The sequence below is a fragment of the Pelophylax lessonae genome (genome assembly GCF_965119305.1).
Source record: "Pelophylax lessonae genome assembly, chromosome: 9".
In the NCBI taxonomy this organism is placed as follows: Eukaryota; Metazoa; Chordata; class Amphibia; order Anura; family Ranidae; genus Pelophylax; species Pelophylax lessonae.
The window spans coordinates 32,314,454-32,332,409 of NC_138776.1; the positions used below are offsets into that span (position 1 = coordinate 32,314,454).

Genomic DNA, 17,956 nt, shown 5'->3' on the forward strand with positions numbered 1-17,956 from the left:
GGGTTAAAAAAGCCATATCTATCTCCAAGGTATATTAAGGTATCATCCACATGCATGCAGTTTAATAAAAAAACATTTATTGTGAGGGAATTCCTGACAAGGATAGCAGTGTATTCTACTACCAAAACAATGAGGGCAGAGTGGGCATCCCTGGCATGTGTCCCCTAAACTTAAGGGATTTTATGAGACAGACATTACATCTAATGAATGTAGTGGGAAAGGCAAATAGCAATTTGATCCATATAATTAAACTGCAGCTTTATTTATATCTTGGCATTGCTTTTTCCAGCAAAAATTCCACTCCATGGAATCAAATGCTTTTGATGTGTCTAGTGATAATTAGAGTTCGGCAAACGGTTGGGGCCAAGCAAAAGTTTGGCCTGAATCAACCGTTCAGCTGCATAGTGCATTCTAGGGCACTAATTGGATGAAGTCTTGCACCTGACCGCTGGTCAGATGCAAGGCTTAGCCAATTAGGGCACAGAGCACTGTTAGAGCCCTGATTTGACAAAGTGATGATGACTTTGCCCAATCACGGCTCAGTGCTCATTGTCCCACCCCACACTAACAGGTTCCTTCCCACAGGAAGCTTTTGCAGTGTGTTGTTGGAGATAGCTAGAGCAGGGCTCAGTTTGCTACTAGCGAGTTAGTGTGTTCACTTATTGTTACTCAGAGCATAGAGTGTTAGTATAGTGTGAGTATAGTGTGAGTAGAGTGTAGTTTGAGTGGAGTATAGTGTGTGAGTATAGTGTAGTGTGAGTATAGTGTGTCAGTATAGTGTGAGTAGTATAGTGTGAGTATAGTGTGTCATTATAGTGTAGTGTGAGTATAGTGTAGTGTGAGTATAGTGTGTCAGTATAGTGTGAGTATAGTGTGTCAGTATAGAGTGAGTATAGTGTGTCAGTATAGTGTGAGTATAGTGTGTCAGTATAGTGTGAGTATAGTGTGTCAGTATAGTGTGAGTATAGTGTGTCAGTATAGTGTGAGTATAGTGTGTCAGTATAGTGTGTCAGTATAGAGTGAGTATAGTGTGTCAGTATAGAGTGAGTATAGTGTGTCAGTATAGTGTGAGTATAGTGTGTCAGTATAGTGTGAGTATAGTGTGTCAGTATAGTGTGAGTATAGTGTGTCAGTATAGTGTGAGTATAGTGTGTCAGTATAGTGTGTCAGTATAGAGTGAGTATAGTGTGTCAGTATAGAGTGAGTATAGTGTGTCAGTATAGTGTGAGTATAGTGTGTCAGTATAGTGTGAGTATAGTGTGTCAGTATAGTGTGAGTATAGTGTGTGTGTGTATAGTGTAGTGTGAGTATAGTGTATTAGTATAGTGTGTGTGAGTATAGTGTGTATATGGTGTAGTGTGAGTATAGTGTATCAGTATAGTGTGTGTATAGTGTGAGTATAGTGTAGTTTGAGTTTAGTGTGTCAGTATAGTGTGAGTATAGTGTGTCATAGTGTGTGTGTATAGTGTATCAGTATAGTGTGAGTATAGTGTGTGTGTATAGTGTAGAGTGAGTATAGTGTATCAGTATAGTGTGAGTATAGTGTGTGTGTATAGTGTAGTGTGAGTATAATGTGTGAGTATAATGTAGTGTGAGTATCGTGCGTCAGTATAGTGTGTGTGTATAGTGTATCAGTATAGTGTGAGTATAGTGCATGTGTATAGTGTAGTGTGAGTATAGTGTATCAGTATAGTGTGTGTGTGTGTGTATAGTGTGAGTATAGTGTAGTGTGAGTATAGTGTATCAGTATAGTGTGTGTGTGTATAGTGTGAGTATAGTGTAGTGTGTGTATAGTGTGTGTATAGTGTAGTGTGTGTATAGTGTGTGTATAGTGTGAGTATAGTGTGAGTATAGTGTAGTGTGTGTATAGTGTGTGTATAGTGTGAGTATAGTGTGAGTATAGTGTGTGTATAGTGTGAGTATAGTGTGTGTGAGTTTAGTGTGTGAGTATAGTGTGAGTATAGTGTGAGTATAGTGTAGTGTGAGTTTAGTGTGTCAGTATAGTGTGAGTATAGTGTAGTGTGTCAAAAATGTGAGTATAGTATAGTGTGTCAATAAAGTGTGAGTATAGTGTGAGTATAGTATAGTGTGAGTATAGTGTGAGTATAGTATAGTGTCAGTGTAGTGTGTTAGTGTAGTGCAGTGTTTAAAACAGCATTACATTACATTTAGTGCTGTATACCCTTATTTCTTTTTTTTTTTTTTTGTCCCCTGCCTGCCCCCTTTTTTTTAAATTGTCAGCAGCAGTTTTTCTAAATGCGACGCCGGTGTTTCCCCTTTCTTATTTTATTTTTTTATAATTTTTACATTTCTGTCAGTGTCAGTCCTCAATTTAAAGTGCACCACACATCACTTTCTATTCAATAAAGTGCATCCAATCACACATTTCCCAGTTTATTTTCAATTTCAATCTTCTGTTTAGTTATGTTACCCGTGCTTTTCAGCCACAGCATGCAGAGGTGGTGGACTGGCTAAATCATCCTCATCCTTCTCATCCTCCATCACCCAAGCAGAGACTAGTGTGCAATCCATTGCAGCTGCCAGAGCGGTTTATTTTGCCTCCTTGTCCACAGCTATTCCTGCCATAGCCCCAGCATGGAGGAGTCAGCTGAGTTATTTAAACACAGCGTCAGCCACTTCTTGAGGATGCACAGACATTACTTGAATCTGATGTTGGTTCTGAGGTTGAGGAAGGAGTAATATGAGCCTAAAAAAGAGGGGAGAACACTGATAAACAACAAGTTGGCAGTCATGTTTCCCCAGCTGCAGCGTATTGCCAAGTTGGCTCCAGTGATGAGGATCAGGGGTGTAACTACAGGGGTTGCAATTGCAACCCGGGCCCCATGCTCCAGGGGACCTGTGCGGCTCCCCTGTACACCTGGATAGGAGGGGCGGTGGGGGCAGCATGAAGAGAAGTCACTGTCCTCCTTTTTCCTCCTGTAGCTGCAGGAGGAAAATGAAGGAGATTGGTTCCTCTGTTTTCTGCCCCTGTCACTCCCCCTATCCAGTTGACTTGTGTTGTTCTTCTGTCTCTGGGCCCCTGTGTGCTCCCCTGGTTCCCCCCCCCCCCACTGTGCTGCCTCCCCTCTTCTGCCGGCTGCTGCAGGGGATGAGTCACAATAGAGAACCAGGAAGGGGTCAGTAAATATGCAATTTACCAGCTCCTTCCTTTTCTGAATGGACAGAGTCATAGTCAGTGACATTGTAAAAAAATAAAATAAAATGATAAAAAAATAATACAATTAAAATACCAAAAAATAAAAACTTCTGACACCAGTGGGTGAAATTCCAGGATCGCAAAGTGTGACCGGGCCCTGGCATTCCACCACCGTGGGGAGGCCCCAAGATGGCGGGAAGGGGGCCCACTGCAGAACTTGTTAAAGGGTCCCACTGTGGGACCGTAATAAACAGCCCCTCAACAATAGTAAAGGGCCCCAGGATCAGTGTGAGGAGTCCCAGGCTTGAAGGTAAGGGCCCCCGGCCAGGGGTCCGGGTGGCCCTTCATGGTTTCTTGCACCTGTGCCCTGAAGGTTCTAGTTATGCCTCTGATGAGGATGGAGGGGATGATGATGGTGAGGGTCACTGACGCGACTTGGGTGCCGGATACAGCTGAGGAGGAAAGTGAGGGGAAGGGACAACCGCAAAGAGACAGAGTGTCCTCCAGACACAGCCATAATGGAAGGGTAGAGAGCAGCCACCCTATTCCATCAGATTGTGGAGCTGTTTTCTCCCAGCCCACTTCCCACAGTTCAGCTGTCTGGGCCTTTTTCAGCACCTGTGCAGCTGATCGCACTGTAATTTGCAATTACTGCAATTTGCAATCTCTGCTGCAAGCAGATCAAGTGTGGCAAAAACACCAGTCATTTGAGTACCACGTGCTTGACAAGGCATTTAACCTCCCACCACTCAGCCCATTGGCAAGAGCACCTGAAAGCCACACACAAGGGACACAATTCTTCTCCTCCTCACCTTTCATGTCTACCCCCGCTATATCTCATGACCTCTCAGATCACTGTTCCTTTAAAATGTTCCTTTAAAATGTATCTTTTTTAAAAGTTTTTTTGCGTTGGTACATGTCCCCCAGGGCAGTGCCCGGGTCCCCAAACCCTTTTTAGGGCCAATAACTTAAATATAAGCCTTCAAAAATAGGGACATCTGATTTTTCAAGTTTGGGTCATATAGACTTCAATGGGGTTCGCGGTTTGGGTCCAAACGTTTGAGATGTTCGAGAGTTCTGGCGCAAACCGAACCAAGGGATGTTGGGCCCATCACTAGTGATAATACAGTCTATTGCCAATGCTATTATAGGTGATTGGAAGGTTCATGAGCCATCCTATTATATTCAGAAGGATAATCCTATTGGGAATGAACCCGGTTTGTACTGTGTGCATTGGATTATGGATGATCATCTGGTGGCCAAAACCTTTGCTAAACCTTTTAATTTCAATATTTAATATAAAATTGTGTGGAAAGAATTAGGCATTAAAGGATTTTTCTGTCATGTTCTTACCTCCTTGCTGCAGGGTTCTGCTAGATCTGTGACTCCATTTCACATGTGGTGTTTAGCTTCTCTGTTCACCTATGGGTGTTGCCTGATTCACTGTGGGTTTATATCCTTTTGCCTTCTATTACTTCCTGGGTCACCTCCCTGTTTGCTTCCCTATATATACACATGCTCAATGCTGTGCTCCTTGCTTGAGCAAATTCACAGTTCTCTGAGCTCCTGGTTGTTACTACATGTATAGCCTGTGTCTGATTACTCGATTACTACCGATCCCAGCTTTGTGTATTGTTGTGCTTGTCTGCCGCCTGCCCTGATCTCGGCTAGTTTCCTGGTTTTCCCTTCATTCTCCTGTTGTACTCTGCACTTGCTAAGTGGTGTCTGCATTTCAAGGTGGGCGTACCTGGTTCTAGCTTGCTGCAAGGCCATCCCCACCATTAGGGGCCCTGGTGAAGAAGCAGGCTGGGGCTTAGATTCCGCACCCTGGGAAACCCCGAGTTGGTGAACTACAAGGGCTCTCTACCACAGACTCTTAACAGTTTACTCAGGCCATGAGCTCTGCGGAGACACTGCAGCCTCTTCTGGATCAACTTCAGTGTTTGGCGCAGGGAGTTGACGTCCAGCAGACTTATCAAGAACAGATTATGCAGTGTCTGCAGGTACTTTACATTTGGATCAGCTGCAGGTTGTGCCACTTCCTCACCTTCCGTTCAGGCTCCTGTGTCTGCCCCTGCCGCTTCAGCTTCCCCAGTCCCTCCAGCAGAGGACAATCTTTCAAAACTCCAGCTGCCTCCTCCACCTCGCTTCTCTGGTGATCCTAAAGCTTGTTGGGGCTTCATCAATCAGTGCTTGATTTACTTCGAGCTAGCTAGCAACCGTTTCCCTTCTGATTGTTCCAAGGTGGCGTAAGTGATGTCCCTCCTTTCTGGTGAGGCTCTGGCTTGGACCTCACCACTGTGGGAGCATCAAGATCCTACAATTTCCTGTCTTCCCGCCTTCCAGCAAGCTTTCCGTAAGACCTTTGATGTGCCTGGCAGGGCCTTATACGCTGCTGGAGCACTTCTTCGGCTTCATCAAGGATGCATGACTGTTGGTCAGTACGCATTTCAGTTTTGCACCTTGGCCTCGGAACTAGCATGGAATTATGAGGCCCCTACTGCAACCTTTTGGCAGGGTTTAGCAAATCATAATAAAGATGAACTTGCTGGCAGAAGCATACCTTCCACCTTGGATGACTTAATCGCCCTTAGCATACAAATCGATGTCCGCTTCCAGGAGCGATATCTGGAAAGGGCTTGTCCACGTCACCCCCCCCCCCCCCCCAATTTAGCACCTGTTTTCCAGGAAGCTCCTGAACAACGCACCTTTACAACTTTGCCAGCATCTGAAGAACCCATGCAGCTAGGTCAGACATGTCTCATGCCACAAGAGCGATCGCATTGCCTCAGACTCAGTCTATGCCTTTTCTGCGGAGCTAGCAGTCACACAATAAAGTCCTGTCCACCCAGGAAAACTGTCAGGTCTAGGTCCCTTGGAGGGTAGTGATCTAGATCAGAACCTGAATTCTGTCACTTTCTCTCGATCTGTCTTATCGGTCTCCATTCATTGGGCCCTAAACTCGTATCAAGTAGCTGCATATGTGGACTCTGGGGCAGCCGGAAACTTCATGGAGCAGTCCTTGGATGCTGAATTGGGCATTCCTCTCATTCCCTTAGCAAAGCCCTTCTCAGTATCTGTAGTCGATGGCTCTACCTTAGCCTTAGGAACCCTACGATTCAAAACTACCCCCATTACTATGCATGTTGGTGCTATTCGTCATGAGGAAATCTCCTTCCTGATCCTTCCTAAGTCTTATAGTCCCATCATTCTTGGATTGCCGTGGTTGCAAAAACATTCACCCTATTTAGATTGGAACTCTGGTCAGGTTTTGTTATGCTCCCACCTCTCTCTGTACCCGTGGCTAAGGTGACAACCTTTCTGATGCTCCCTTAACATTATCAGACCTTCCCAGATGTCTTTTGTAAAAAAGCTGCTCCCCTGCCTACCCCTACTGTGGGCCCCCTTCCGGTGCTGTCCACCTCTAGTTCCTTACCTTCTTTGCTCCCTAAACAATCAGTCCCTTTACTTTGTGTACAGCTCAAAGCTCCAACTCTGTTACCATCTGGATGTATGAAGGCCTCAACATCTGCGACCACTGGTCCACCTGAGGTCCCAGCTTCATGTAGCCTGTCTGCTGAGACCTCGGCTCCCTTTTTCCCTTCAGCTGCTTTGGACCCTGCCATGATTCCCATATTACTAGCTTCAGTGCCTGTGACGTAGTTCATCATCACTGGGAATGAAAAAAAGATAATTAATGGTTTGAATTGCTTTAGATGGGACAGTAATATTTGAAGAAATATGATTATATAATCCCACTTTACACTGGGAGACTTAGACTGTTGTAGCCATGAAGTCTGTGACTCCTAAATAATGTGTGTATTACATATCCCTCAATGTCAGACAGGTTTTCCCTATTGTTTGTGTATTGAGATAATGTGTATTCCAGCTTCAATGTGAGAGAGACACACAGACTGTCATTGGCAGCCTTGTCCTATTGTTTGTGTATTGAGAGGGAATGTGGAATGTGCCTGTCCCATTGTTAAATGTTAATGACCTCACATTGTTCTGTCCAGATGGCCAGATAATTAGTTTAGGTTAATTCTGTTCCAGTATACACTTTCATCTGCATATGATACTGTAATCAGGTAGAGGGGAGGGATTGTGTAAACTGTATGGGAGTGTAAAACTCTGTTTTCATTGGATTGTGAATTTCAGGGCCTGTTCCCAACAAGCTCTACCTGGGAGGTAACCTTGTGGGGGAAAACTGTATAAAAGAAAAGCAGCTGTACCATTAAAGTTTGAGTTATACTACACCCTCAATCGAGAGTCCTGTCTCTTATTGGGGGATATCTGCTACAAGGGATTTCTATGCTCTTCATACTCCCTTGAATAATCACTAAGCTCTTGTAAGAGCTTGTTCCTGTTCCTGTGCCTGCTGCACTCTCTGGAGAAAGAGCGGTTCACCCACGGGAACCTGGAGCCTTGTCGTAGGTCCAGGGTAGGTAGGAGACAGCGAGACCCCAACCAAGCTGCGGCGGTTCATGGGGTCTGAGGTGGTTATGGTGTCTGATGAAGTGCTTGGAGCCCTCGGGAAGCATTAGGAGCATCCGTCAATGGAGGTACCCAGTCGGGGTGCCGGTTGATCCGTTACAGTGCCTATTCCAGGTTCCTGTTCAGCACAGCCTGTCATGCTCACTGTACAAACTAAAGCCTCAACTCCTATTCCCTTACCTTTGCTAACAGCCCTCACTCCCAATCCTTTGTCCTTTCTGCCAGCCACCTCACCAGACTCTTCATCTTGGTTAATGGTGTCTGCTCCAGCTCAAGCACCTGACTTATCTTTTCCCATTCTTGCTCCTTCAGAGGTAGCTGTTTCCAAGAACTCACATCTGACAGCTTCCAAGTACAAAGCAGCTACAGATTGTCTGCAGTGTGTGAGTCCCGAATTTCTACCTGGTGACAGCGTCAGGCTCTCTGCTAAGAATATCCATCTCTGAATACCCTGTGCGAAATTTACTCCTCATGCCGTTGCTCCTGAGGGAAGATGTTGGACTCCTTCTACAGATGTTTCTGCTTTCTATTTGGTGAAACTCTAACATCAAAAGTTTCCACTCAAACCTGGCCCTAAACAGATGGGGAGGCCTCATAAGAGGGGAGTGGGGGGGGGGGGGGTACTGTCATGGTCTAGCCTGCAGATTGTTTGTGAAAATCTTACCTCCTTGCTGCAGGGTTCTACTAGATCTGTGACTCCATTTCACATGTAGCGTTGGGCCGAACACCCCCTGTTCAGTTCGCACCTGAACATCTCGAACAGGGAAAAAGTTCTAGTGAACATGCAAACTCTATTACAGTATATGGGACACGAACATGAAAAATCTGCCCTGGGGGACATGTATCAATGCAAAATTTTTTTTTTAAATTATCGTTCTTACAGGAGCAGTGATTTTAAGGATGCTTAAAGTGAAACAATAAAAATGAAAAATTCCTTTAAATATCGTGCCTGGGGGTCCTCTTAATGTGCCTGTAAAGTAGCGCATCTGTACGATGTATGGAGCCTGCTGCAGCAATACTGACATCTCTAAAGGAAAAAAATGTAATTTAAACATGCTCGTGGCTGTAATGTATTGTCTGCTCGAGGCAATACAGATAAAAAAACATGAAAAAATCGGTTAAGGGTCCCCTCAGTCGATACCAAGCCCTTTTCCCTTATATTACTTCCTGGGTCACCTCCCTGTTTGCTTCCCTATATATATATATATATATATACACGTACTCAGTGCAGTGCTCCTTCCCCTCAGAACAGGCTCAGCGTCATTTCCAGAGGTTGTCTTTGGGAAATAGATGTATGAGTATTGCCAGAATTGCTGCAGAGGTTGAAGGGGTTGGGGGGTCAGCCTGTCAGTGCTCAGACCATATGCCGCACACTGCATCTAATTGGTCTGCATGGCTGTCATCCCAGAAGGAAGCCTTTTCTAAAGATGATGCACAAGAAAGCTCGCAAACAGTTTGCTGAAGACAAGTAGACTAAGGACATGGATTACTGGAACCATGTCCCGTGGTCTGTTGTGACCAAGATAAACTTATCTGGTTCAGATGGTGTCAAGTGTCTGTGGCAGCAACCAGGTGAGGAGTACAAAGACAAGTGTGTCTTGCCTACAGTCAAGCATGGTGGTGGGAGTGTCATGGTCTGGGGCTGCATGAGTGCTGCCGGCACTGGGGGGCTACAGTTCATTGAGGGAACCATAAATGCCAACATGTACTGTGACATACTGAAGCAGAGCATGATCCCCTCCCTTCAGAGACTGGGCCGCAGGGCAGTATTCCAACATGATAACAACCCCAAACACAAATCCAAGACGACCACTGCCTTGCTAAAGAAGCTAAGGGTAAATGTGATGGACTGCCTGAGCATGTCTTCAGACCTAAACCCTATTGAGTATCTGTGGGGCATCCTCAAACAAAAGGTGGAGGAGCGCAAGGTCTCTCTAACATCCACCAGCTCTGTGATGTCATCATGGAGGAGTGGAAGTGGACTCAAGTGGCAACCTGTGAAACTCTGGTGAACTCCATGCCCAAGAGCGTTAAGGCAGTGCTGGAAAATAATGGTGGCCACACAAAATATTGACACTTTAGGCCCAATGTGGACATGTTTAATTAGGGGTGTACTCATTTTTGTTGCCAGTGGTTTAGACATTAATGGCTGTGTGTTGAGTTATTTTGAGGGGACAGAAAATTTACACTGTTATACAAGCTGTACACTCACTACTTTACATTGTAGCAAAGTGTCATTTCTTCAATGTTCTCACATGAAAAGATATAATAAAATATGTACAAAAATGTGAGGGGTGTACTGACATTTGTGAGATACTGTATATATATATATATATATATATATATATATATATATATATTATTTATTTTTTCCATTTTTTCTTCAACTGATGCTGATGTAATGATCAATCATTTAATGAATGTTTGTTGAATCGAATTAAAATCTAATTTAATTAAAATAAAACTCATCAAATGTAAAAAAAAAAAAAAAAATCACAAGGGCTAAGCCCCAAGAGGTATATAACCATATAAAAATAATCCTCTGCCTGCACACACGGCTTTCAGCCAAGAATTTCTGCCGTATCATTTGAGAGCGTTATTCTTAACAATTGTATCACTGCAGCTGGGGGATATGGTGCAGTATTAGAGGAGAATTCTACCTTTATTCTATATATTTTTTTAAATAATAAAATGGCAAATCAATTTCTTTTTTTTTTTTTGAGCATTTGTACAGTCGGTTTTGAGTGTTTTTGCAGGCATTTTTGCTTGAGCATTTCTTTTTTTTTAATATTTTTAACCAATGGTAAGCTAGTTACTAGGGGAAAAATACACATTTTTTGCACATTTTTTTTGAGGGTTCTCTTTAAATTCTATTGAGGCTAAAAAACGCTTGAAGCTTTTGGCTCAAAAGAAGCTCTTTTATTTTTTTGAGCTACAAGCTTTAAGTGACGCTATGCTTAAGTATTAATAGGCAGAACAGGAAACCATGGGATTTTAGATTTTAAACGGTTTGGAGTTTTGTCAATGTATTTGTTTTTAAACCAATATTGTTGCAATTTAAAGGACAAAATAAAAATCAGAAATCAATTATTTACTGTCATTTGCATAAAGCTGTGCAAGGTAGGAGCCCATTACAGCAAAAGGAAATATCTAACAGGTTTCTCATTTGCAATTCTTACAGCTTCAGTTCTGACTGAAACCAATGATGATGCTGGAGGATTTGCTTGTATGAACCTTCAGATATAAAAGCCAAACGCAGATCATCATAATGTTTATTTGGGATGAAATACATTTTGATTATTGATATTCTTTTTATTTCACTACTGCACTCTCAGACCAAGCACAGATTAAAAATTGATGTGCTTTTGCTGCCTACCTACTAACATGCAGGAAGAACACAAACAGTGCATTAGGGCTTGGTCAAAGTGAGGCATAAAATATAAGAGAAGTTTATGTAGTATATCTGCAACACTGCTAACAACTAGCCATGCTGTCCTCTAACAAATACAATTATAGAAGCAAAATGCACCTCTTTATTGTTTTTAGTATGGGATAGAGTTTTGTGTCTTCCAGTAAAAAACAAAATGAGAAAAAGAAACCCTTTTCAGGCTGACCCCTATTCATATGTATACAGTCTACAGTATTTCAACCTTATTTCAGCCAAGGCACCCTTTAGAATTGTGCGCAATCCCCGGGCACATCAGTCTGATGGCTCATTCACACCAAAAGGTGGGTCTGAGCACGCATTTTTTTCCTAGTGCACAGACGTCACATTTTTTTAACGGGCGCGAACATACACGCGTTTGCTAGATCTGTGGGGGGTGTCATTAAGAAATAATGGCACCACATGCGACTGAAAAAGGCAGCACATTGTTGTGTGGTACAGGAAAACGTGCAATTTTGCACATTCTACCTTACTGCACTTGGTGTGAACAAGCCTTAAAATCTGTGAGGCAAAGTTTGGTGATCTTAGGTTGTAACTCCTCCAAATTCCCCCTTCTAGCACAAATCCCTCACAAAATCCCCCCTCTGAGCCCCCCCCTAATTTCTAATTGTAGCAGAAACCCTCTGAAATCCCCCCCTAGCACAACCCCCTTATCCCCCCCTCCCAGCACAAACCCCCCATGTTTCCAAATCCCTACTCCTAGCACAAACCCCACTTCAACCCCCCCATCCCCTCTCCCAGGAAAATCCTCTTAACCCCCCCCCCCAACCCCCCCTCCTAGAGTAAATGTTGTCCGTGCAGTGTGTAGGCAGTGCGACTCTGCGAGGAGAGATAGAACACAGCCCGCATGGCTCTCTCCTCCTCCCTGCAGCTATGTGTACTATTTCTGGCAAAACAGAAAGCTGTGGTGCCGCCCGACATATCCTTAACAACCGATGATGTCATTGGTTGGTAGGACGTGGGCAGACGGCCTGTACAGCTTTCTGTTTTGACGGCAATAGTACACATAGCTGCAGGGAGGAGGAGAGAGCCGTGCGGGCTGTGTTCTCTCTTTCTCCTCGCAGAGTTGCACTGAACGGGAGTTAACACAGAGTAGCACTCAGACCGGCACCCCTGAGGACTCTTTGCAGCACCCAAGGGTGCTGCGGCACCCTGGTTAAAAAACTCTGGTCTACACAATATGCAGAAGTGTGGCTATATAATACACCAGAGAAAGTTTACAATGCAAAAGCATGTATAAGGCAGTGTATTTAAATCACAAGAGGGTGTATATAATGCACTGCATTATACTGTATATGAAATGCTATTGAAATGCTACTGAAAGTATGTATATAATGTGCAAGAGTATGTATAATTATTGATAAATGTATGATTTGTAAAGGTACCTGGAAGTGGAGGCAAGGTGATAATGTCAGTGTCTATGGGAAATGTTCATTCTATGGGAAATTCTTTTACATGGGAAATGATTGCCACCTTATTGGAATTACAGTGGGTAAGCCATAAATAATAGAAAACACCATTAGGAGTGCACTTTCGCCTCTATAGCCCATGTTTTGTTGCCATAAGTTGCTGGGTTTAATTTCCTTCAAGGCACTTTATTTGCATTTCCTACGTGCTTTTACTTCATCCCACTGTAGCGGCAAACATTTTTGGGAAACCAGTAATGGACTCCAGACACAGACTTCAGGAAAACAAACCTGTTTATTCGTTAGCGAAGGGGACTTAGTTGGACTCGTGTCCAAAAATCTAAGTGCATTGGTGGGCAGTTACATCGTAAATATATATACCAGCAATTGCGTCACAAATACATATTCCCTTTTCATACACATTTTATGCATCTAAAAGTTTGTTTAGCAAATGATTTAGCAAATTGTCAGAATGTCAGAAATCTACTGTGACTTTACAAGAAAAAACATTTTGTCAAAAGCAACTGTTTTATTACACACAGCCATCTTAGGTGCTGCCACATTCCCCCCTTTGATGCTATCATAGTGAAAGTTTGAGCGGAGGTTTACCCTGCATCACATAGCATCATTACAGACCACCAAGCCCAGGGGCACCCCTAGGGCATGGAAGGGAGTAATGGTGGTCCTGGTTAGTCCCGGGGAGCTAATGGTTGGTACTTCCACATGGCCATTACATGGGCCACAGCCTTCCTTTCTACAGTGGCCTCAATGAAACTCCGGATCATCCTAGTCACAAGGTGGATGAGGCAAGGAAGGAAAATGCAGGCGGCCAGTATTGCGATAGCTGCTCCTAACATGGCCCTCGGCCCACTTAAATTTGGGAACCAATCCCCAAACCAGCTATCAGCATTAAATCCATCCCATGTCTGCATGGGTACATGAGCTAACTTTCTCATCCTGTCAGTGATTTCTTCTATAGCCTTCCCATTGTCATCTATCTCCAGACAGCAATCACTCTTTAATTTTGTTATTTATTAACTTTCCAAACACCCCTCCCTAGTAGATAGTAGCTAGTAGATAGTCTAAGGCAAGCCGGTTCTGGTAAATACCGGTGCACAGCTTTGTTCTTTGTTTAGCAAGCAAGTTAAAAGCATTTTCAGACTCATTGGTAATTATTTCTAACATAACTTGTAGCCTGATAATCCGGTTGAGCATTTAGATGGGAGTGTGGTAGCCATTTGATCCATCCTCCGCCCAGGTGGCGGGACCATAATACTGGACAATACGTTCAGGGGGCCATTCATTATCTTTCTAATTCCCTATCTGTAGGCCAGATGCCCTTCTTTTCCTCTGTGATCTTTCATACACAGGGACTCCCAGTTGTTCTCCACTCCTAAGGGGGAGGTGAAAGAATGAAGGTTTCACTGTACCTAAGACACAAGCTCCTGAGTAGACTCGGGGAAGCTCTGAGTAAGCTTTGTTCCTAGAAATCTAGTACAGATTCTCTGGGGCCTTCCAGTCAGATTCTTTTGTGAGATCCTCCCACACCCCTTGCAAGCTTGTGAAATTAGTAAAGGGTCAGGCATGGGTACATCTTTACTTCCCCACCAAGAGGTCCTTTTTGAAGTGTCATTGTAAAATTGCTGTCCTAGGTAGGCCATTTTCCCTACATGGGATTTATACAAGGGGGCCTGACCTGGCTATACAGTATTTCTCAATGATTGATGTTTTCAGATGCCATTCTGATTTTACTCGCTTGGAGGGTTTTTCAGAGACAGCATTAAATGACACATTGTAATCCATTTCCTGGGCTTCCCAGGGCCACTGGTCCCCCATGTTAGTTCACCCACACACATAGCAATAAGATACTTTTAAATTGTCAGCTACTCTCTCTGCCAGTTCTAGGAACAGATTCTTGGTGCTAAGGGGTACCACTATGCCAGTGGCAATCTCTTCATAGAGGGAGTGGAATAATATATGAGTGGCACTCTTGGTGTTTTCTATTTCCATGGATATATGCACAATTGTCCCGGGGTCTGATCCCTTCCCATATATGTTTACTCCGAACTTACTACCACTTCGTGTCAGAAATCTGGTGGGGTTGTATATGGTAAAGTTTTTAGGAGTGCAGCTTTCTAATGTACAGTTGGATAGTCCAGGCAGGGACTGTGGGATAGCGTCTCGGTTTGTCTCTACCCATGTTGCCCAAGCGGCACATTTCCACCGGGAACAATAGTTCCATTCTTCTCTAGTGCAACCAGCTCCTAGCTTCCCTGAGCAGATGTATCTGTCATTTTCCAGGTATTCCCTTGCTCATTCTAACCCCTAGCAGCTTCCCCTGGGGAAGTGGTTAAGGTTAATGGCGGAGCACACATCAAAAATCAGGCTCGCTGCTGTATTGGGTTGGTTTTCAGGGTACAGTTTATCAGGATGCCTGTGGAGCCAAAGCTCCGAAAAGTTAACCAAGTTTTGGCGGGTTCATGGGTGGGGTCATAACAAGTTACCTGGTTCCCCTACAGTACACATTGAATAGGTGGTTTTATTATGCATCCAAGTGTCAGGTACTATGCCTTTTCATTGGTAATGAGAATGCCATAGCAACATTCTGGTGGTTATGGGCCCTACTCTAGTGGTTTTGATACATGGGTCACATGATTTGCCCTCCCACTTATGGGCCTAGCCAGTATCATTACTATGGCTACCAGTAATCTTATTAGAGCATTTCTAGTAGACATCAAATTGGTGAATATTCCCAACTTCGGCTGTGCGTTGACCAGTCAGCTTCTGGGTATGTGACTGGAGCAGAGCTTGCAGATATTAGATGTGTCCTTTTCTTCCACCGTGCGTTGACCCAACAGCTTCCAGGTACAGTATCTCACAAAAGTGAGTACACCCCTCAGATTTTTGTAAATATTTTATTATATCCATTCATGTGACAACACTGAAGAAAATACACTTTGCTACAATGTAAAGTAGTGAGTGTGCAGCTTGTTTAACAGTGTAAATTTGCTGTCCCCTCAAAATAACTCAACACACAGCCATTAATGTCTAAACTGCTGCCAATAAAAGTGAGTACACCCCTAAGTGAAAATGTTGAAATTTGGCCCAAAGTGTCGATATTTTGTGTAGCCACCATTATTTTCCAGCACTGCCTTAACCCTCTTGGGCATGGAGTTCACCGGAGCTTCACAGGTTTCCACTGGAGTTCTCTTCCACTCCTCCATGACAACATCACGGAGCTGATGGATGTTGGAAATCTTGCGCTCCTCCACCTTCTGTTTGAGGATGCCCCACAGTTGCTCAATAGGATTTAGGTCTGGAGACATGCTTGGCCAGTCCATCACCTTTACCCTAAGCTTCTTTAGCAAGGCAGTGGTGGTCTTGGAGGTGTGTTTAGGGTCGTTATCATGTTGGAATTCTGGCCTGCGGCCCAGTCTCCGTTGGGAGGGGATCATGCTCTGCTTCAGTATGTCACAATACATGTTGCCATATATAAGCTGCACACTCACCACTTCACATTGTAGCAAAGTGTCACTTCTTCAGTGTCGTCACATAAAAAGGTATAATAAAATATTTTCAAAAATGTAAGGGAGGGGTGTATTCACTTTTGTGAGATACTGTATATATATATACACTGTATACCAGCAATTGCGTCACAAATACATATTCCTTTTGCATACACATATTATGCATGTAAAAGTTCGTTTAGCAAATTACATTTGCGGTTTCACACTTATATGCCTTGTCTCTCTAACCTAGGTTGATACTCGCTTCTAAGTTGCCAATACATTGCCTCACAGGAAGAGAGAGGGGAGGGGGTGGGTGTCCTAGTTACAGCTTGTCAGAATGTTCGAAATCTTCTGCGCCTTTACAAGTAAAAATATTTTGTCAGAAGCAACCATTTTGTTACACACAGCCATCTTAGTTGCTGCCACACCACAACTCCAAAATAAGTTTGAGGCTCATTGGTTTCAATCTATAAACTGGTAAACTAAGTCTCTATAACTGGTCTTCTACACCTAGAAGTCTGGGGTGGGGTTAGTAGGACTACAACTTCTTTTGGGCCAGGGTTGATATGAATGATACAAAGCACTGTAGAATAACTTAAACATCTTTTATCAGAACATACCTTTGGTCAGGTATTTACAACCCTTATTTTGTGTATTAAACAGATGGAGAACATCTACATTTATTGGAAATGAATAAGACTTCTGTAATAGAATTTATACTCACTGGGCTCACTGACAACACCAAATTGAAAATTCCATTGTTTGTCATATTTCTGCTTGTTTACATCACAACTGTGGTTGGTAATGTTGGCTTTATGTTCCTAAACATAGCAGACAAAGGTCTTCACAAGCCAATGTACTTGTTTTTGAGTAATCTTTCCTTTGTTGACTTCACGTGTTCCTCAGTGGTCCTGCCTAAGGTGTTGAGGGACCTTCTAAGTGAAACCAATGCCATCTCTTTTGCTGGCTGTGCCATGCAGCTTTTCTTCTTTGGGTCCTTTGCAAGCACTGAAAGTCTTCTGCTAGGAGTCATGGCATACGATCGTTATGTAGCCATTTGTAGCCCATTGCTATACCAGGTCCACATGAACGGTATCTTTTGTCTCCAGATGTTATTTGCTGCCTATTTTGGAGGGGTTTTCAATTCCCTTGTGCACACAGTGGCCGCATTCCATCTAAATTTTTGCAGATCCAACATTATTGATCATTTCTTCTGTGACCTTCCTCCACTCTACAAGCTGTCCTGTTCTGATACATCCATGAACTTTGTTGCTTTAATTATTTTAGGTAGTTTGGTCAGCATAAGCAGTATCATCCTCATTTTTGTGTCATACACCAATATTGTCAGGGCAGTTCTGAAGATACGATCAGCCCATGGTAGATACAAGGCTTTTAACACATGTACTTCTCATATCACTGCTGTCAGTGTCTTCTATGTAACTGTCTTCTTTATGTATTTTCGTCCATCCTCCAGCATTTTAGATCAGGATTGGGTGGCTTCTGTCTTCTACAGTATTGGTATACCAATGTTAAATCCTTTGATATATAGCTTTAGGAATGCTGAGGTCAAAAAAGCTTTAAAGAGTTCTTGGAAATGTTATAAATAATATTTATTGTTTCAGGACACCAGAACTATTACCACACGCTCTTGCGTGCTACTGCTTAAAAAAAAGGTCCCTAAATATCTAGGAATAGTTTAATGTTCCCCCACTGTTCTAAACTCTCACAGCATACAGCTAAAGACTAAATTGACCATGGGAAAAGAAAGAGCAATGCTATGTCTCTTTAAGTATTTAGATATGTGTTTGGCAGAAATTGCCTAGTGTAAAGACAATACACAATTCAAATAAAAACTAGAGTGTATTATTTGAGAGACAATAGCCTCAAATATTGTACAGTGGCTGGACAGTGCAGTTCCAGATGGCACTGGGCATCAGCTACCACT

The 17,956-nt window shown here is 43.3% G+C and overlaps 1 protein-coding gene across 1 annotated transcript; it reads left to right on the top strand.

Annotated features, from left to right (window-relative positions):
* Positions 1-16,700: 16,700 nt before the first annotated feature.
* On the top strand, positions 16,701-17,618 carry LOC309563287 (olfactory receptor 5AP2-like; the record flags this gene model as incomplete). Its single annotated transcript, XM_082267691.1, has 1 exon — positions 16,701-17,618. The coding sequence occupies one exon, from the start codon at positions 16,701-16,703 to the stop codon at positions 17,616-17,618; it is 918 nt and encodes a 305-aa protein (XP_082123817.1).
* Between the last annotated feature and the right edge of the window lie 338 nt (positions 17,619-17,956).